Below are 18,662 nucleotides of genomic sequence, written 5' to 3'. Positions count from 1 at the left end.
CTCTGCCTGTCACACAGCCCCCGGGCGGCCACGTTCCGAGGGGCAGGGCAGTCGCTGCTGGCCTCTGAGCCTGCATCAAGCCCAGGTTCACCCTCCGGGCACAGCTCGCAGCCGGTGTTTGTTAAAGTTTTGGTCACCCTCACAAAATCGAGAGCTGCTGACAGAGGGGCACAGCAGGGCCGAGCACCGTCTGCCTCAACACGGAGCAGGGAGGCAGCTCCCGGAGGCTGGAGACTTAAAAATGAGGTGGCTGGACGCTAAAAGGGATAAAAAACCCAACCCTCTCCATCTAACATACAAGAAAAAATTAATCAAATTGGAACCAGCACTACAAATGATCACAAACTCCAATTGTGCAAAGCATCAGGTAAAATCTTTTCCAAAAGCATCACAAACAGGACAGCAGCTCAGCTCCCCACCTGCCGCGCTCATCGCATCACAACACACACGGGGCGAACGCCGGCCTGAATTGAAAACGATCGGTCAGCTTTATTTATTCCTACTAAAACAAAACCTGTTAAACAGTACGTAACTCTGTGTCTCTACAAACTCACAGCTATCTGCCAAACAATAAAAATTCAAAACTACAAAAGATGAGTTGTATTCAGTAAATATAAATGGGAAATTTAGGCTTTGTGTAGAATGTTTATCAGACTATTTACAGTGCAACACAGATCATTTGAGTTCAGATCTCGCCAGCTTCTCTCTCTTCTGATCTCTTGGAACGAGATTTGCCATTTGTGCTCTCGTGCCGCCTCTCAGAAGAGCTCTTCTCTTTTCTCTCTCTGTCTCGGGACTTCTCTCTTGAAGATCGATCTCTAGAAGATCTGAAGTACAAAGTAAACCATTGCTATAAGCTCCACAGATGAAAGAATTTGAATAAAATATGCACAACACATCAACATTTTTCCTAACAGGGCTATGACATAACACAAGTTTCTTACAAAAATGTGCCCAGGGACTGTAACATCAGGAGTAGTGTTGCCCAAATAGAAGCCCCGGTCCCTCTGCACACCTGAGTATTTCACATAAAGCTTGCAGTGCCCAGTGCACAGCACAGCCCCTGTTAGTCTCTCCTTAAGAGTAAGCCTTCCACAGCTGTTGCCACAGGATCCCTCTGAGGTGTTCCCATTGTGCCTTGCTAGTTTACTAAGCTGTACTAAAGCACCAGCAATTTCTTCCTCACCTGTCATTCAGCACTGTTTGTGTCTTTTACAGAGTTTTTTTTGGGGTTACGCTTTAAGCTAGCAGACTTCTGCTCAACTGCTTTAAATACCAGCTGTATTCTTTGGATTCAAAGGCTTGCTCAGGCCTAGGCTTCTGTCACTCTGCATCTGACAAGCAGCCATCCCAAGCACCCTGAGTTCCAAGTCAGGATGATACCCATTTTTAATTTGGAGCACACAACAGGCAAATCTTTGCACAGCCTGCTGAAATGATAGCTACAGATTTTCAACAGTGCTTCATTGTGTCAGCCCACACAGCATTAAGCAGAGGCTTTCATACTAGAAACAATCCTAAAAGGCTCTTACCCTGTATGATTCATGCCAACTGTCAGAAATCTGCTTATCAACTAGGTGCTGGCCCTTAATTCTCTCTAGCAGCCCATACGCCTGTGGAACCAGGCAGAGGCTGTCAGAGACCCTGCACAGCCAGCAGGTTGTACTCTAGGACTCAGCACACAGGTCCCACTTTGTGGTCACAAGAAGAGGACCTGGCAGGCATCTTACAGGTTCCAGCTTTCCTTCGTGTTGGTTTTAAGGTTTGGAACTCTTGCACAATTACATTAAAACCTTACAGCCCTCTGTATCTTGAGCCACTTCATTTTCGTTACTTTAAATTGTGTCACTTAACTGGAAGACAAGAAACAACATGAGCATTTGATTAAATTAACTCTTTTCCTGTCCCCACAACAGGCCATGCTCTCCATAGTTCTCTTACCCTCAGACCTCCAGATCCCGTGACAGGCTATTTCTTTATAGAACCAAGACTTCAGACCAGCAGAACCAGAATGTAGGCTTTGTTCACTCTGAGTGAAAACAGAAGCTACACCCTTTCCAGGGAATAACGCTTTCCTGTTTGTTCATTTTGCTTTGTTTTCTTAAACTGACACTGGTCTCTCCCCAGCTCAGTAACTCTGTGGAGGTATGTCAGCTAGCCAGTCCTCCTACAATCTCAATGGGCTGATTGAATGTGTTCAAGGTTTTCGAAGTAATCCCTTACCTGCTCTTTAGTAATAGTTATTACAGGGTCTTCCTCACTTCCTAATTGTCCAAACTTCTTTTCTTTATTTTTCATGTTCAAGACAGATTTAAAAAAGGACTTTAGTATCTCAGCCATTGGAGAATCAACAGTATTCACACACACACACACCCCCCACGTATTAACAGACTTTTTTTCATACCATTATTCCCCTCCCCTTCATCAGGTATTTTTAAAATATGTTCTTTTACCCCTTAGCTAAAGTGACACAAGGCACACAACAGTAGGTTTGTTTCTTGAATCGTACTGAAATGGCGGTGCCTAATCAGGTGAGACACTCCTTAAGCACTCCCCTATTAACTAAGAGCATTAAAATAAAGGCTAGATCCTAACTTAAGCGAGCACCTGGGGGTAAACTTGCTTCTGGGTTTGGAAGGGCTGTAAGGAAACACATGGTTTAATTTCAATTTTCCTAATACTCCTACATACACGTGCCTGCTTCAGCCTTCCTCCAGCACAGGGGGCGTGTTGCTGAGTTTCAGAAGAGGCTTAAAGCCCTTTCTCAGACTACAGGGTTTCTCTTCAGTGACAGAATGGTATAACTCCTCCTTCCAGCTGTTTTTCTCCCTCCCTCACCCAATGGAGATTTTTAAAAATCTCTCAACTAGCTTTTTTGTTACCCTAATAGAAGGCCTCCCCCAGTTCCCAAATCATACTCTTCCCTTCCCCATTCCAGCACTGATAGCAAGAAGCTGGGAAGCAGAAAGTAAACACAGAAATGTAATGTCAGAACTGCCTCTGCTACTTGGGTTTTACATGCCTGGGGAGGCTGAGTGAGCACCAGCATGACTATGAGCTGCTGCTTATGCAAGAAACCCAGCAATTTTTCAAGGCTCAGCACCACAGTATGGGGAATGACAGTTTTATCTCTTAGACTCCACTCTCCAGCTGGGACCTTGCTGCACAGGCACTGTGCCCATGTGAGGCCATCTACAGACTGCCACTGGGGAACACTGCTTTGGCCCAGGAGCTGGTACAGGGCACGTGCAGCTTCTAACTTGAGAAACCCGTCAGACTCCTGCTCACTCTAAGGATCAGAGGAGGCTCTCTGTGATGCCAGGGACTCCCCTTTGCAGAGAAGCACTCATGTGAGGAATACGTACTTGTGTTTTGAACTCCTGTCTCTGGACCCCCGCCGGTGACCTCGGCTGTGGCTGCGGGAACGGCTCCGGTGGCGCCTGTGCCGGTCTCGGGACCTGGAGCGAGACTTCCGCCGTTCACGGGAAGCCGACCTCGAGCGCCTCCGCCTCCTGTCCCGAGACCGTGATCTGAAGGGGACACAGACTGCCTCATGCTCTGGAGATGGGCCAGTACAACCCCTCTGTACACCTGCACCCTCACACATTCCAGAGCAACACCGACCCCAAGCATCAGCAGCACAGATCGCCCCCCGGGTGAACATACTCCTCCCTTCCTGGGCTCACACTACCAACAGAACACCAGACGGTAAATTCGAGTTGATGGGGAGCTTATGAAAATCACTTGCACCACTAACATCAGCACGTGGTGATGCCCAGAGCACAGCCTACCAACTGTAATATTTTGCCTCACTTTGACTGAAGGAGGAGAAGGGAAGGCAAAATAAACCTCACGTGAAATTACCACAACCTGTATGGCAAGCCTGACAAGAGGAGCCCCCCTTGTGAAAGTACTGCACTTTCAAAATTGATTTGTTTCAATCTGCTCTAAAATCAAAATAAAGGATGCCAATGTATGTAGGAAACAGGAGAGAAGATGACCTCCAGGTATGTGATCACTTATGGAATGCTGTCATACCATAAAGGCAAGCTCTTCACAGAGATGTTGGGGCTTTCATCTTTCTTTTAAAATTATTATTATTTTTTTATTATTTTTTTTTTTTTACATCTGAAGTAGTATATATAATAGATACATTTCAGATACAAAAACTATCAAGGGGTATTAGACATTTATTGAAAAAGGTATTGAGTGTGTTCTTAGACTGGTATCATGGAGCACACAGCACCCTCTGTCCCACCTGGGCTAGCCAGCAGATGCTTTCTAGTCCAACGGGTGACATGGGTTGCACAACCCTGCAGAAGTGCCCAAGCAGTAGCTCCTATTTCTTTCAGGGAGCATAACAAAATGACTGTGGCACAGAATGAGCTCCATTTATGAGACCCATGAAAAAACACAGTAACTAGATAAAAACACAAATAGGCATTTGGGAGAACTGCACTCACCTTCGACGATCTCTATTTCTTGATCCAGACCTAGAAAGGAGAGGAGAGTTACGTGAGAGAAGGTACAGTTGCAGAACATTGCAGAAACACTAGTTTTAACAGGGCTTGTTTGTAGTTTCCCACCTTTTGACAGTCTGTAAATAACATTACAGTTCTTTCAACTCCTGCAACATCCTTGCTCAGCACCACTCAAGGAGCCACTCTGCCTGAAGGACAATGCTTTTCCTTTTTCTCCATGGCCACATTCGAAGCCAGCCTACCTCCGAACTTCACACAGACTGAACAGTCTCTTTCTGCTCTACTTGAAAAGCAGCCAGCCTCTGTTTAGTGACTTCGCCTTGAACCCTTAACTGCTCCCACTGCATACAGACTCACAGGGGATGCTCCAGCTACACAGCCACAGAGCTTTTTGGCTGCGTACAGGAGATGCAGCTGAAAGTTACACACAATTTAAAAAAAAAGAGAAAGATAAGTATCTACTTTATTAATACATTTTAAAACCATACCTGGATAAGACAATATTAAAAGAATCAGTATGCCCTGACATCCCTTCACAATGAACACGAGAGTTCAATCATGGTAGAAAGAAAAAACAGAAATTTAGAAAGGACTTCAGGTAAAAGGAGTGTAAACCAGGTAGAGCTGACCTTGGGAGTCAGGTGAATAAACCTTGCATGACAAGACCAGGCCACGCATGACAAGACCAGATGAAGGCAAAGCTGATAAACCAGGAGAGCAAGGCAATAGCTACACACCTACTTTCTCACGTAACAAGAAGTGACAGAGCCGCAGGACGCACTGGAGAGGCCTGGCAGGCAGTTTTATTTTTTGATGGTTGTCGTTACTCCAAGTTCTTCATGTTCTTCTCCTCCTGATCACTTTATTCTGAATCACTGGTGCACACATCCACACAAAGCTATTCCACATCCCCTGCAAGAAGCCTGGTCACCCTTCTGTGACTACGATCTGAGCAGGAGTGCACACAAACTCCTGATAATCACTCCATAACGCTAAGCTTTGGAAATTCAGGAAGCATCCAAAAAAGCTGCACTTTCCTTACCAGCCTGAATCAGTAGACATCAGGTCACAGCAGATGAATGCTGCCCAGCCAAGTCAAAAGCTGTGCTTTATTATTTTTTCTGTCCTGCATCACAGATGCTATGTGCTGAGTTTCATAACCTACATGTATGTTTTGCCTAACTTACTAAAAAGGAAATCCATTCAGCAACTCCATAGTCTTGTTTGCTGGTGTACTTGGCAAGCAAATACTGCTGTCTGCCCTTCCAAACATGCCAGCTCTCCAGAGAATTTCAGTCCTAAGGGATCACTGGGTAGCAGTCACCAGCAACACCAAACACAGAACACAGAACTTCTCTGCATTCACCACTAGGGGCAACAAAACCATTCACTCATTCCTACATGGAAAACAGTTTATTTGACAAATTAATAACATCTATAAGAGTTAAGAGTTTTTCAAACCCATCCACAGGCTTCCATAATGTGTCACAATGCCTAAAAGCCACCAAAGACTTCTCCAAGTCAAGTGGCATTCTTCCTCTTCCTGAATAACCCCCCTGAAGACGCTGCACATGAAGACAAAACAATAAAAGTTATGCAGGAAACGTGCTTTCTGTGGTTCCTTAAGGATCAAGTTCTGCTTAAGACAGGTAGTCTCTGAAGTTGCTAGAAGTCACTGATCAGTTTTGGTCAGAAAAACACCCCTGTAAGCATGGCATTGCACAGCACCCAGAAGAGCAGGTGCTTAGAAATCAAGAAATCTGGGCTCTAGTCCCAGTTGACATTAAGCATCCACTGGGAAAACTGTTTTCCTTCTTTGTGTCAAGTTCCCATTTTAGAGAGGAAAACAGTTTGACCTCCCCTATACATCATCCCTGGCTCCACCATCAAAACATGCTTTTTTTTTGACATCTGAACAGAGGAGCACAGAGGTGCCTCCAGACAGAGAGGGAAAAGGCCGGCCACAGACTAACTGGTGCAAAATATAAAACCAGCAAGAAATCAGACACCAGGCCAACTCATCCCAACTCTTAACACTGTTATATTTATAGCATGAAATATTCAGAAACCCCTTATCAGATGCATCCATATGTGAGCTACCTATGCTGTGAACACAAGAGCCTCCTTAACTCCCAGGAGCTGAGATTTTGGGAATACACATGAAATACACACGTGCTACAGAAAGGAGAAAGCAGAGATGAGAGGTTGGGGAGACGCAGACCAAGTTAGAGATCCAGAGCGCTCTTCCTGAAGGCAACCATTGGGTTGAACCAATTTCATGCAGAAACAAACTCCAGGAATACAAGAGACTATGGAGAGACACTCTCCAGGTTAGAGGGGTCCTTCTGTGAGCCAGAACAAGCCTACCACGAAGCAGCTGCGTGGGAAGATGCTTCTTGTCTCATTGCCATCTTTGTCTCCAGAACACCAACAGGCAGCAGTCCCATTCATCTGACTCGGGTTCAGCCGCCAGTTCCACATTCTGTAGCTCTCAAGTACAACTGCACTACTGACAACCTTGCACAGAGGCCAGAAAGCTGCAAGGCTCATCATAAAGGGCTGCAGTTCAGCAGAAAGCTGCAGCATGAACTAGCACTTCCTATGACACCAGGCAATCCCCAGTGAGAGAACCCAAATAAAATACTCAAATCAGGGAACGCATGACAATCTGGAGCTTACATCTTCATGCACCACAATTGCCAAGCCCCAGACCACAGAAAACCAAGGTCCTTCAGTTCTGGGACTTGTTTGCTAGCATTTCCAGAAACATATATCCAGAGGGCAGCACTACCTGAGACACACTGCAGTTATGTAGCTCATATGCCTCAGAGGACGCCTGAAACACATGCCTCAGTTGACACTGAGGGTCAAAAAGAACCCACCACATGCAGCAAGGTGTTTTTTTTTCAGATTCAAATATAAGACTGAGGAGAAACATGAGGTAACTGGCAAAAAGCTGTGACAAGAACAGCGCTCCTACTCAGCCACTTCCTCTGTGTGACCACCACCAATAAATAACCACTCTCTTCATGCCAGGCTGTTTAACCGAGCTGTTTACGCACACGGAAGAATTAGTTCTTCCAGTTCAGCTGGCAAGAGGCAGAAGAACTTGTCATGAGAATACCAACGTGGTAGCCACTCCCAGGCTCCAGGATTACACGTGTATGAGCAGAAGGTGACACACACGGCCACAACCGCCACAACCAGCCACTCCTTGGGATCCTTCTGAGCAGGACAGCCCAGAGACGTCCTGGAAAGCATCCTCCAAAGCTGTGCCAAACGTACCTCACTGCTATTGTAGAAAAGTTTCTGAGTAAGTCAGGCAGCCTGCCACCTGGCTCATGGATACTAGCTCCACTCTGCTGTCATCTCCTAGCCTAGAAGCAAGAAGGACTACCCAGAGAACTTTTGCATGACAAGAGCCATCTGAGCAGACCTAGCACTCGTTCTAAGTTTTCCCACTTGATGCACTAGGTGAGGTCATTTCATCCAGACTCCCAGCCACAGAGACTAGACCAACGTAAGCCTGAAGACTGCACATCTTCTGAGCTTCTATCTTTCAGATACACAGTGGGGGTTAAAATAATACACAATCACTTTAACGTGGGGATTCTGTGCGTTTGTTTTCATTCCAAATTGAACGCCAAGGTGTTCACGCAGCATCCAGAGCATGTCCAACAGTTGACCCAGCAGCACATGCTGCTTTCCTGCAATACTCAGATACAAGAAATTATTTCAGTAACTGTTTATTTTATGAAGCTGGTTTCGACTTTCACCTACCGTCTGCCCATTCTCTCCTCTCGTTCTCTCTCTTCTCTCCGTCTCAAACGATCCTGGTTTCTCTTCTCTTGCTTTTCTGCCACCGTTTTCTAAAAAAAAGTTTACATCATATTTCAGCCATACGGTAACAGGATAGAGATCTGCAGGGAGACTATTCACATAGTGAGACAGGGACCTGTTTCACAGTATTTTATGTGCTAGTACAGATCTCCGTAAAGATTCTCATTTTCCTTACAACCGCACTAACCTGCATCAGCCCAAGAAATGTCACTCACAAATCTGCTGTGCTTGTGCTCTAAGTGATGAGCCCACAGGCTTTGAGGCAAGGGTCTGTCTCACCACAATTATACACAACAGAAGAGTGCCCTGGTCTTGTGCCATGATCAATGAAGGCACTGACCTCAATATTCTGCTGAGTATGGCACAGGGATCACCGCTCTTACTCCAGCAGGCTAAAGGTTCCTGCCTGCAAGCAAGGCCATTACAAACCTGGCCATTACAAACCATTCCAGAAAACTGCTGATCAGCACTTCAGCTACCACAGACCTCCTTCCTTAACAGCACTACATGGAACTCCAGTTAAAGCGTTTCATTAAGAGGTCTCAGAGCGCTCTTCGATAGTCAGAAAACTCAGTGACAAATTTCAGCCAAACCAATGAGAAAGACCATGAGTACAGCCACGTGTAGTTGAGGAAGAAGTTACAGCAGCGGTCTAGTTTGACCTATTAATTCTAAGGGTCCAACATTAGTTACCCAGAACAGACCGCACGATGAGGCTAGGCAAATCTCCATTTGAAGTTTCCAGGATTCAGAAATCAGAAATTTCTGGGCTTATACAAGGACTGAAAAGAATTCTGTATGACCTTAATGTAAATGTTGAATAACCTCAGAACTGCAAGAAGGATTAAAACAGACAAGATTACCCGCAGCTGATCCAACTTCTCACGAATCTGAATGAAACCCAAGTGTAATTTGCCTCCAAAGTGGTCAGCAAGACGCCGGTCATTGTCATGGAGACCCAGATACGCCGAACAGACTTCACACACACGCAGCTTCTGCTGTTGGAAGCTGGATGCAGGCATTGAATTTCGGTATTCTTCCTGAAAGAAGGCAAAAACCAGGCAAATGTCAAGGAGTCCTTACACAACCTCAACCCTCCAGGGTAACCTCTGCAAAAAACAACACTGCTGCTTCCAGGGGTCATAAAAGCACCCTCAATATAAAGGAGGTGCCATACAAAACACTTTGCAAGCGCAGCTGCCCTGCTGGTCTATCCCTGTAAGTGGGATAGAGTAGTGACTAAATCTTTCAGAGTGACCAGATCTTTCAGAGGAAGAACTGCCACCCCCTCCAAGTCATCTCTCTTCACCAGATAAAAGTTTCTAAAGAGCTTTTGTTTGTCTATCACACTACACCGCCAACTACTTGCCAGCACATTGCTGGAACTGAAAGAGGAGGTGCTGGCAAAATAAGAGGTAGGACCTGCCCAGCTGTTTATCACACAGCTCAACCAGCTGCTACAATTCCCAGAACACCACCATACCTCTGCCTCTTTCTTTTTTGCTCGGACTTTTTCCACTTCCATCAGGATCTTTTGAGACTCATCAACATTTCCTTCAGCTCCCAGCTGCTCAGCTTTAGCTAGGAGTTTTCCAATGTCTTCATTCAGTTCATGTACTTTCTCTGCCTACAGAAAATAAGAATTTATTTTTTATTTTTGGTAAGACAAAAAGCTTGCCAAAGATTGCAGGACAACTTTTCCTTTTTCTTTAAAGCAAAAAACCTGTTTAACATAAATAAGCCACTGCTGAAGATCATCATCAATCTCCAAAAGTCAAAGGAATCCCAACAAAAAGATGTTGGTAGGCTAAGTACAGGCAACACAGTTCTAGACAGGTAGTAAATGAAGTAACCATAGGTAGACAGGACATCATCAGTTCTGCTGCAAACAGTGGCACATTCATGGCTTATCGGACAGGAGAGAATCCACAAAACCAGCTTTGGAAATGTGTTTTGTACTGGCCTGGTGAAAGAAGTTCCCAATGAGGAAATTACATGAGCATCTGCTACATGAGAAGATAACAAGTCACGGGATAGATTTACTATCCTAAGCTGGTACACGAACACTGAATAGGGGACAGGAAACCTATATACCTTATAGACGTGCTACAGCAACATCTTTTAGAGTTCATATTTTACCCTACTCTAGCCCTCGGAACCAGACACAAGAACAGCCAGAGCAGCATTTGAGGGTGATGGCTGGAATCCAGCCAGTCTTTGTGGAGCACAGCTTCCCACTATCAATGGTGTCAGGAGACAGCAGAGCACCAGTGCTCTTGCACAGCCTTTCAGAACAAGGGTTTAACAAGAGGGTGATACCTTTGCAGACACTTCAGCACTGATCTCTTCCTGTGTCTCAGCCAGGCGTTTCTTAGCCAGTTCTGTTCTCCTATCACACTCGGCAATGAAGGATTCCAGGTGATCCATAGCCTGCACATTCAGAAAGAGAACTGTGAACCAAGATGCTCTCCATGTGTTAGCCAATTTGACAGCCAACAGCTAGCTGGTGCAATCTCCATACAGCGCACAAACAACTTCAAGAACAGTTGCCTTGAGAAAAAAAAATATAAAAAGCTTTGCAGAAAGACAAAGAAAAAAAACCCTGCCCTAATGTCTGTCATCTGTCTGGAACCTGACACTGTTCCTTTACTCTTACATATAACAGAATTCACAAATAACTGCTGCTTTGTACTGCACCTTCCGTTACGTGAGCAACGGGTGCAGAGATAAAAAGCACTGCATGAAATCGGAAGATGACTGCTCTTCCACTAGGCTCGTACCATCAGAGAAAGCTAAATCTGGCCAGAAGTGAAATCACAGAGCAGAAGGCTTTTAACATTAATTCTTCTTCTGGGACAGGCCATTAGGTTACAGTGACCTGGTACAGAGCAGCAGGTGTGGGATGCAAGGAATGCCATAAGAGCCTCCCAGGTAGCTGGACTAATGGGGTTGCCAGGGTCATAATTACGTTTACAATTTGATGTCAGCATCAAGCTGACATTTGGGAAGGGGCTGCACATTCTTGCCAGACAATATGTCAAATAATAGGGTTAGCTGAAATACCCACTGACTTCTATTGTTCAACCAAATAACTCCAAAACCCACCCTCCATACTTACATCCAGCTCAAAAAACAGGTCTCTCTCTTTACTTGCAATCTCATAGTCTGCCCTCAATGCCAAGTCATGGATCTTTGTACACTCTCCCAGGTCCATTCGCTGTTGAAAAGAAAAAGGAAAATTAATGCGAGAATCCCCCCCCCCCCATTATGGCAACAAGCAGCAGATGCTTAACTCTTGACAGGTGCACAATATCAAAGTAAAGTCTCTTCAGGAAGAAGAACTTCCTCTTAAACTGTCATAACAGAACCAGCCAGAAAAACCACATGCTTGCTAGAACCACTCTTCTAGGAGTTCCTAGGACAACATTAAAGCACCCCAAATATTTTAAGTCCAGTCCTACTCCTGCTGTAGGTCACAGCAGTCTTACAAATTGCTGGGAAGGAGCTGGAAAGGCACAGCATACTGCAGCAGGAAATTCTTCAGCAGGCACCAACTCCAAACATCTCTGGTGCTTCAGAGCTACAGAACAGCAAAACACAAAGCTTCGTACCCTGAGATCAAAGCTCACATCTGCATCAGAAAGAACATCAGTAACGTAACGAAACATACCAAGGCACAGGACACAGATGGAATGCTCTGTCAAGAACAAATGCTCTAGGAGGAAATCCTTCACTCAGAGGGCGGTGGGGCACTCAAGACCAGGCTGGACGAGGCTCTGGGCAACCTGATTTAGTGGGTGGAATCCCTGCCTATGGCAGGGGGTTGGAACTAGATGAGCTTTAAGGTCCCTTCCAACCCGAGCCATCCTGTGATTCTATGATTCTAAGAACAAAGGAACTTAAGGTAAAAAGGGGAACGGCTGCTAGAAAAGCAGAACTCCACGCTCACCTACAGCACGCTCATAATTCTACAGCTAACCCTTCCCACGTGCAGCTGCAACTTTAAACCCCACCAGCTCAACGGAGCTAATTCCTACGCATAAGGCATGGGAATTAAGGAGCATCTCCTCTCCCAGAAAGCCCTGACTTGAATTCTGTTCTTCATCTCTACTGCAGTTAATGCAGTTTAAATTTACTGGGTTTCCCCAATCTGGTAGCTAACAGCCAAATAACTGAGTTTAATTATGCATACAGAACACGGAAACTGCATTTTTATGTTATCAATATGTAACAGAGAACATTCATCTTATTCTTAAAATAGAAAAAGAATAAGACATTTCTGAAAGCCAAAATAATAAAAGGCTGTGGCATGAGCCACAGCACGCTGTACAAATGGCAGGGTACAGGTGAGCTCGTGAAGGAACACTCAGACCAGTCATCCCTTTCTCTCCTAGTCCCAAGGAGCCCAAACCTACACACAGCAACACTGAAGTCAGAATTGCAGAAAAAGCTAAATACGGCTGAACTGGGACCAATGCAGAATCCCAGCAAAACACCACAACCTAAAGCAGGGGGTGCCAGGGATATGCACGTGGAGCAACGCGTTCAGCCAGCAGCAGTGGAAGCGTTGAGAATTAAACAAGGTAACCAAAGCAAGCTCCATCAGGTAACGTTTGGGGTTTCAGCAGTTACCTGTGCTAATAATCTTTTTTAAACAAAAAAAACAATTCAAAAGGACTTGCCACTATTCAGTCTTCCTCACTTGGCTCAGATTTACCAGAAACAGGAGACTACAGATACCAGGCTACAGACACTTTATCCAGGAATAGCCTTGTTGAGCTTTCTAGCAGTGGAAACGTAATGCTTACAAAAAAACAAACAAACAAACAACTGTTCTGGTACTTTCAGAGCTTAAAAGATTTCATCTTCCGGCAAGCCTTTTCAAGGAAGGCTGAAGAGCTACTGTAATTTTGCCACAAAATCTTCCTACAACATTAAAGCATGACGTGACCTAAATCTTTTAGTTGTATGGTCTGGTCATTCCACTGAAATCCCTTTCCAATACAGGGAGAAAGAGCAATCCTCCTTGGGATTGTCACAGATCACAATTATTCTTATCTGAACCCTTCTTGCAAGCTGAGCCACAGCCCCAATTCAGAGGAGCTCCAACCCAAAGCCTCAGAAGAGCCAATGTGTCCTTTATTCCTCTCACTCTGTTAAAAGGCAACAATTCTCTTAAACTCACTCTCTAGGGGAGAATTCACTGGCTTCATCAGCATGTGAACTTCAGGTCTTCCTCCAGATCCTTTGAGATATCCGGGTGCACGAAGATTCTTATGTGTATTGCTCACTTCAGGTAAAATCACTAGATCTGCTGTTTCAAAGAATACCCTTGTCCCATCAGGGAGGCGTCATCACACACTCAGCCTTTCCAGCAGTGTTTGTGACTTGTTCCAACCAATCCCCATGGCTGGCTGGTGATACAGGTTCTTGAGACAGGAGAGCCTGAGTAAAGGCCTAACTCCCCATGCACACGCTGACCTAACACATTCAGGTGTTACTGACCATCAGTCCTGCTCACGTTTGCTGCACAATCCACGTACATCCTGAGGTATCTCTTACGAGCATCACTAGTGAACCGTTAACTCACCAGGTCTGCTTCCACAAGGAATGTTCTTCAAAAGTAATCAGAGCTCTGGAGCTTTGCCCAGTTATAAAAAGGAAAGCACAGATCCCCATGAAACACCTCTGCAACCTACAGACTTCATCTTTCTTATCTCCCACTGAGGGACACGGAACTTCCCTGAATGCAATTTCCAAGTAATGTTCTCCCTGGACAGCCTTCAGACTCATCTGTCCACTCATTAGTGGAATGAGAAATTCAGGATTACCAGATGACACCATCCCCATGTGTGCTTCCACTGATGGATTAGGGCTCTTACGGCCAGGCACAGCCCACCTAAACAAAGCAAACACCAACGTGCCTCCTGCAGCTTTCAGAACAGTCCAGAGGCTGGACTCTTTCACCTACTCTGCACCTGAAGGTCAGTGAGAGGTCCTTCATCACATTTCACTGATCATTGCTGCTGACCAGATTCAGTCGCCTGCTCAGCTCCAACCAGCTTCCCACTACTTGGAAGTATTTGTACCTGAACGATGCAGCAGGAACAATGCCTTCGGGGAAACAATGCATCATAACCATTACAAGAAGGCTCAGAGCATCTGTTGGAAGTTTCCAAAAACATACAAGATCCTGACGTTTGCATTAACACACATCCAGAGAGAGAGACACCACTCCGTGCAGTTAATGCTGAGCCACCCACACATCTCCTCCATGAACGGAGCACTGTAAGATGTTCGTAAACCTGACTGGGTCCACGAGGAGAGCCTGCTCAGCTCAGTTGTGTTTCATTCTGTGCTGGTAGTGCTGACAGCTAAATGTCAATCCCATTCCAGACATCACATGTTCTTTCAACAGTGACCTGTGGCACCAATATGTTTTCTTGCCCCCAAGAACCTGCTGTCAGCAGCACAGAGAGCTCCACAGCCCCTTCAAGGCCACCACAAGATCATTCGAGTGATCTACAAGATTGCTTGCACAGAAGTGGTCTTCCTTCTTGTCCCTGGGTGAGGTTTCTGATTGCAAGTTCCACAGCAAGAGTAAAGAGACAACTCACTGCACACATGTAACAGAAGCAGAAAACTTTTTGATGTGCTTACATATCCAGGAGATTCACAATGCACCTGAGCACCTTACGCTTCCCCTGTGCTTTGACACTGGCTCCAATCACTTCATTTGACCCCTTCGGCTCACCACCTACCTGCTTCCTGGAAGCACATCAGAAGAGGTGGAAGGCAGCATCTTCAAAAAGCTGTTGAAAAAATCCATCCCAACCCACAGTGACTTGCACAAAGGATGGAAACGGGCAGGAGGTGATTTAAGCAGCTCTACAATTCTGAAGCAGAGTGAGGTGATGTGGAGGCTGATGGAGCAGCCGCTGGAAAACACATCTGAGCTTCAAATTTCTGCCCTGCGTCCCTTACAATGGTTCAAAAATACAAAAATTTGTATTCAGCTCTTCCAGGCTTACTTTGCAGCAACAGCCACTTAAAAGCTGAAGTTTGCATGCTCAAAGCCAGGGCAGATGTTGCTAAAGCTCTTTCTGCTGGCACTACTGTAGTTTTGTGACCACAGTGTTACAATCCGAGGCAGAGCTACCTGCCAGCCCTGCCCTTTGTTGGTAACCCACTGTGTCAAACCCAGCTCTCAGAATGACAGAAGGAAGGGCTATAAATATTGACTGAATTAAAAAAAAAAAAATGTGTAAGTGGATGGACAACATGAAATGCCAGAGTAGTTAGTGCCAAACAGCAAGGATGAAGATGGATTTCCAATATCCACTCATCTCCATCCAGCAATCATGTAATCCAGCAACCACAGAAGACACGCGCTGTCTTCTGAAAGTCAGACTGCACCTTCCATCCGGCACCTAACAGGATACTTACTCCACACAGTCTCTCTGTTACCACATCACCTTTTGCTCACACAGAGAATATTTGAGTTAAATCATTGAAAATTCATCAGCTGCATCCCCAGAGGGCAACAGCTAAGGAAGCTGCCTCAAATGTTTTAAACCAGTCAGGCGGAGTGACACACTGCTCACACCAACTCTAAAGGTGAGGCTGGCCTGAGCTGTAACCTGCCATTAGCACGTCAACCCATGATGATGAAAAAAGCTGAGGTTCCATCCAGAAAACATCACGTGGTTTAAACAAGGAGACTGAAAAGCTCAAGAATTGAGGGCTATTGCAGCTCGTGAGAAAAATCCAGCTAACCCGAAGAGGCAATGGAATGAAGAATGCACCCAAGACAATGTGCTGGCTCAACCAGGCTATGACGTGCCCTCCACAAGAGTTTCATACCCTAACTATCACAAGCTGTTAAAATAGAAGTAATCTTGCAACTTCACGTGAGATTGCAAGAGAAAAAGCATTTTGAGCAAATTCTGAGAACTCCTGACTTCAGTGGTTCCAAACACAGGTCACCAAAACTGAAAATAAAATTGCAGCTGTTCTAGGGCAAGGGAAGCCTGATGTTTCCTGGGCTGCATCTCCTAGAAGTTACCTAGGATGGCACAGAGGAGACCAGGAGAATTGTACCAACCTCTGCCTTACCAGAATTCCTTATTACAGAGAAGGTACTTACTGTTCCTGCCAGGATATCGTGAGGACAGCAATCCAGAAGGTGGCTCTTGCAGACACGATCGTCTGTAAACTTCACCCTTTGTCTGGTTTCATCTCCTGAAATTCATTTGTGGTTTTAAATAAGGAGACATTAGAATGCTGATAAGGTAACAAAGACGTTGGTATGATCATTTCACCTCAATATGCAGATTAAAACAGTTGGCGTTCCTGCTCCCCCAAATTACTTGAAAACGCTTATAGGGTAGCAGGATATTCTGGAAAACTTTTAAGTGGCAAAAAAAATAAATACTATTTTAGCATTAATTCATCCAATACACCGTGTTAAACACAGTGTTGGCGAGCCAAGTAACGTCCAAAGCCTGTCATCCGTATAAAGAGACAGCACAGCCAGAAGAGAAAAAAGGAGACAGTCTGGCTTGCAGCCAATGCTTTCCTTTTTTCACCCCCCTCCCTTTTTATTTTTTTACTGTGATGAAGGGGCAGGAGATACTGAAACCCATGCTATCGGAGGGTCACGAATCATAGAACAGTGCTGTGCTGGACAGTTTGTATAGGCAACTGCTACTTGCTAAGCTGATAATTAAGACAGCAGTCCGCTTGGTCTCAAAACCAAGTAAGCAGTGTGTTTTCCAAGGCCGTGCAAAGCTGAATCTTGTAGGTCTTGGCCTGGAACGTGAGAAGTACTTCCCACCCGCCTCCCGCCCTCAGAAGACATTTTACTCAGGAGCCACTTATACAAGACAATATCAGAAAAAAGCAAAAAAGAAAAAAGAAAAAGGAAACAAAGTTAGTCAATACACACTGCGAGCTCCAACATATACTATACCCATCTGCATTCTTCAAGACCTCAGCTGCAGAATTTTATGCCCACTGTTGAAAAGTTTTAAAGGAAAAGCTTTCTTGCCCACACCTGCAGTAAGGAAGTCAGGGGAACGATACATAAAAGTAAAGGCAACGTGGTAATGGTATGTGACAATTTTAAAGCTAAGCTGTGTATATGACACAGGTATGTGGAATACTAACGTATGAAAATAGTTTAGGATTTGCAAGCATCCAGGAATAATGTTGTGTCTACTCAAAATGGTTTTTTTTTGTTGTTTTTTTTTTTTCTTTCTATGCTACACTTTTAAAGTTACTCGTGAAAAAAAGCAAACACTTTTCTTTTGTTATAACAGCTTTAAAAATTGGTTGTGACTCACGGCTCGATGAACATGAGGCTTTTCTGCAACTCCCTTGCAGATTGATGTAGGCAGGCAAAGATACACTGAACCTTTATAAATAAAATAGAGGGGCCACAATTGTTCAGTTTGTATGAAATAAAAGGATGGGAAGCAATTCAACAGCAACTCAACACGCAGAGAGAGAGAGAGAGCGAGCAGGGGCACTGGTTCGCTTAGGAAGCCAAGTGCCGAGTACCTCACAGCCCTGCACCGCGCCCAGCGGCTCTACGCGCTCGGCAGGCCGCAGACGGGACCCCGGGCTGCAGCGGGGCCTCCCTAGGGGCAGGCCCCGGAGCCAGGCGCAGGCCCCGGCCCCTCCGCTCCGCTCCGGGCTCGGGCTCGGGCCCGGGCTCGGTGCCCGCAGCGGGGGGGGGGGCAGCGCCGGGCCGGGCCGCGGCGTCTCCTGCAGGCCCCGCCCGCCCCCACTCACCGTCCCGGGCCGTGCCCATCAGCTGGTCCAGCAGGGCCCGCATCTGCGCCTGGGCCGACATGGCGGCGGGGCCGGGCCGGGCCGCGGCGGGCGGGCGGCTCCGGCCTGGAGGAGGGCGGCGGCTCCGGGCTCCGGGCTCCGGCCTGGGCTCCGCGCTCCGGCCTCGGAGGCGGACGAGCGGCGGCGGCGGACGGGCGGCGGGCGCTGGGCGGAAGCGGCCCCTCCCGGCGCCGCGCGGGCTGACGGGAATTGTAGTCCGCGGGGCAGGAAGGGGAGGCGGGGGTGGCTCCCGCGGCAGGGCCGTGCTGGGCCGTGCCAGGCCGTGCTGGGCTGTGCCGTACCAAAATGCTACAGGCAGTGCCATACCGAACGGTTACAGGCAGTGCCGTACCAAATGTTCCAGGTTATCCCACACCAAACTGTTCCACGCCATGCCACACCAAATGTTACAGGCAATCCCATACCGAGCTGTTCCAGGCTATCCCGTACTGCACTGTGCCAGGTTATCCCATACCGAACTGTGCTAGGTTATCCCATACTAAACTG

General features: G+C 46.3%; 1 protein-coding gene across 3 annotated transcripts; it reads right to left on the bottom strand.

Annotated features, from left to right (window-relative positions):
• Positions 1 to 469: 469 nt before the first annotated feature.
• On the bottom strand, positions 470 to 18,319 carry LUC7L (LUC7 like). Of its 3 annotated transcripts, none has more exons than XM_084296032.1 (11): positions 18,117 to 18,319; positions 17,666 to 17,736; positions 16,468 to 16,562; positions 11,440 to 11,538; positions 10,641 to 10,751; positions 9,805 to 9,948; positions 9,185 to 9,361; positions 8,262 to 8,350; positions 4,464 to 4,493; positions 3,366 to 3,530; positions 470 to 827 (listed from the first exon to the last, which is right to left on the bottom strand). In XM_084296032.1, exons 4-11 carry the CDS (start codon positions 11,533 to 11,535, stop codon positions 686 to 688), a joined length of 954 nt encoding a protein of 317 aa, XP_084152158.1. In that variant the 5' UTR covers positions 11,536 to 11,538; positions 16,468 to 16,562; positions 17,666 to 17,736; positions 18,117 to 18,319; the 3' UTR covers positions 470 to 685. The 3 variants fall into 3 exon arrangements, with proteins under 3 accessions (XP_084152158.1, XP_084152156.1, XP_084152157.1); XM_084296031.1 differs by lacking the exon at positions 17,666 to 17,736 and adding an exon at positions 2,224 to 2,285 and having other exon boundaries at positions 691 to 827; positions 18,117 to 18,303; XM_084296030.1 differs by lacking the exon at positions 17,666 to 17,736 and having other exon boundaries at positions 18,117 to 18,303.
• Between the last annotated feature and the right edge of the window lie 343 nt (positions 18,320 to 18,662).

Source organism: Netta rufina (genome assembly GCF_964035555.1).
Source record: "Netta rufina genome assembly, chromosome: 15".
In the NCBI taxonomy this organism is placed as follows: domain Eukaryota; kingdom Metazoa; phylum Chordata; class Aves; order Anseriformes; family Anatidae; genus Netta; species Netta rufina.
This window is presented reverse-complemented; position numbering and strand designations above follow the sequence as displayed.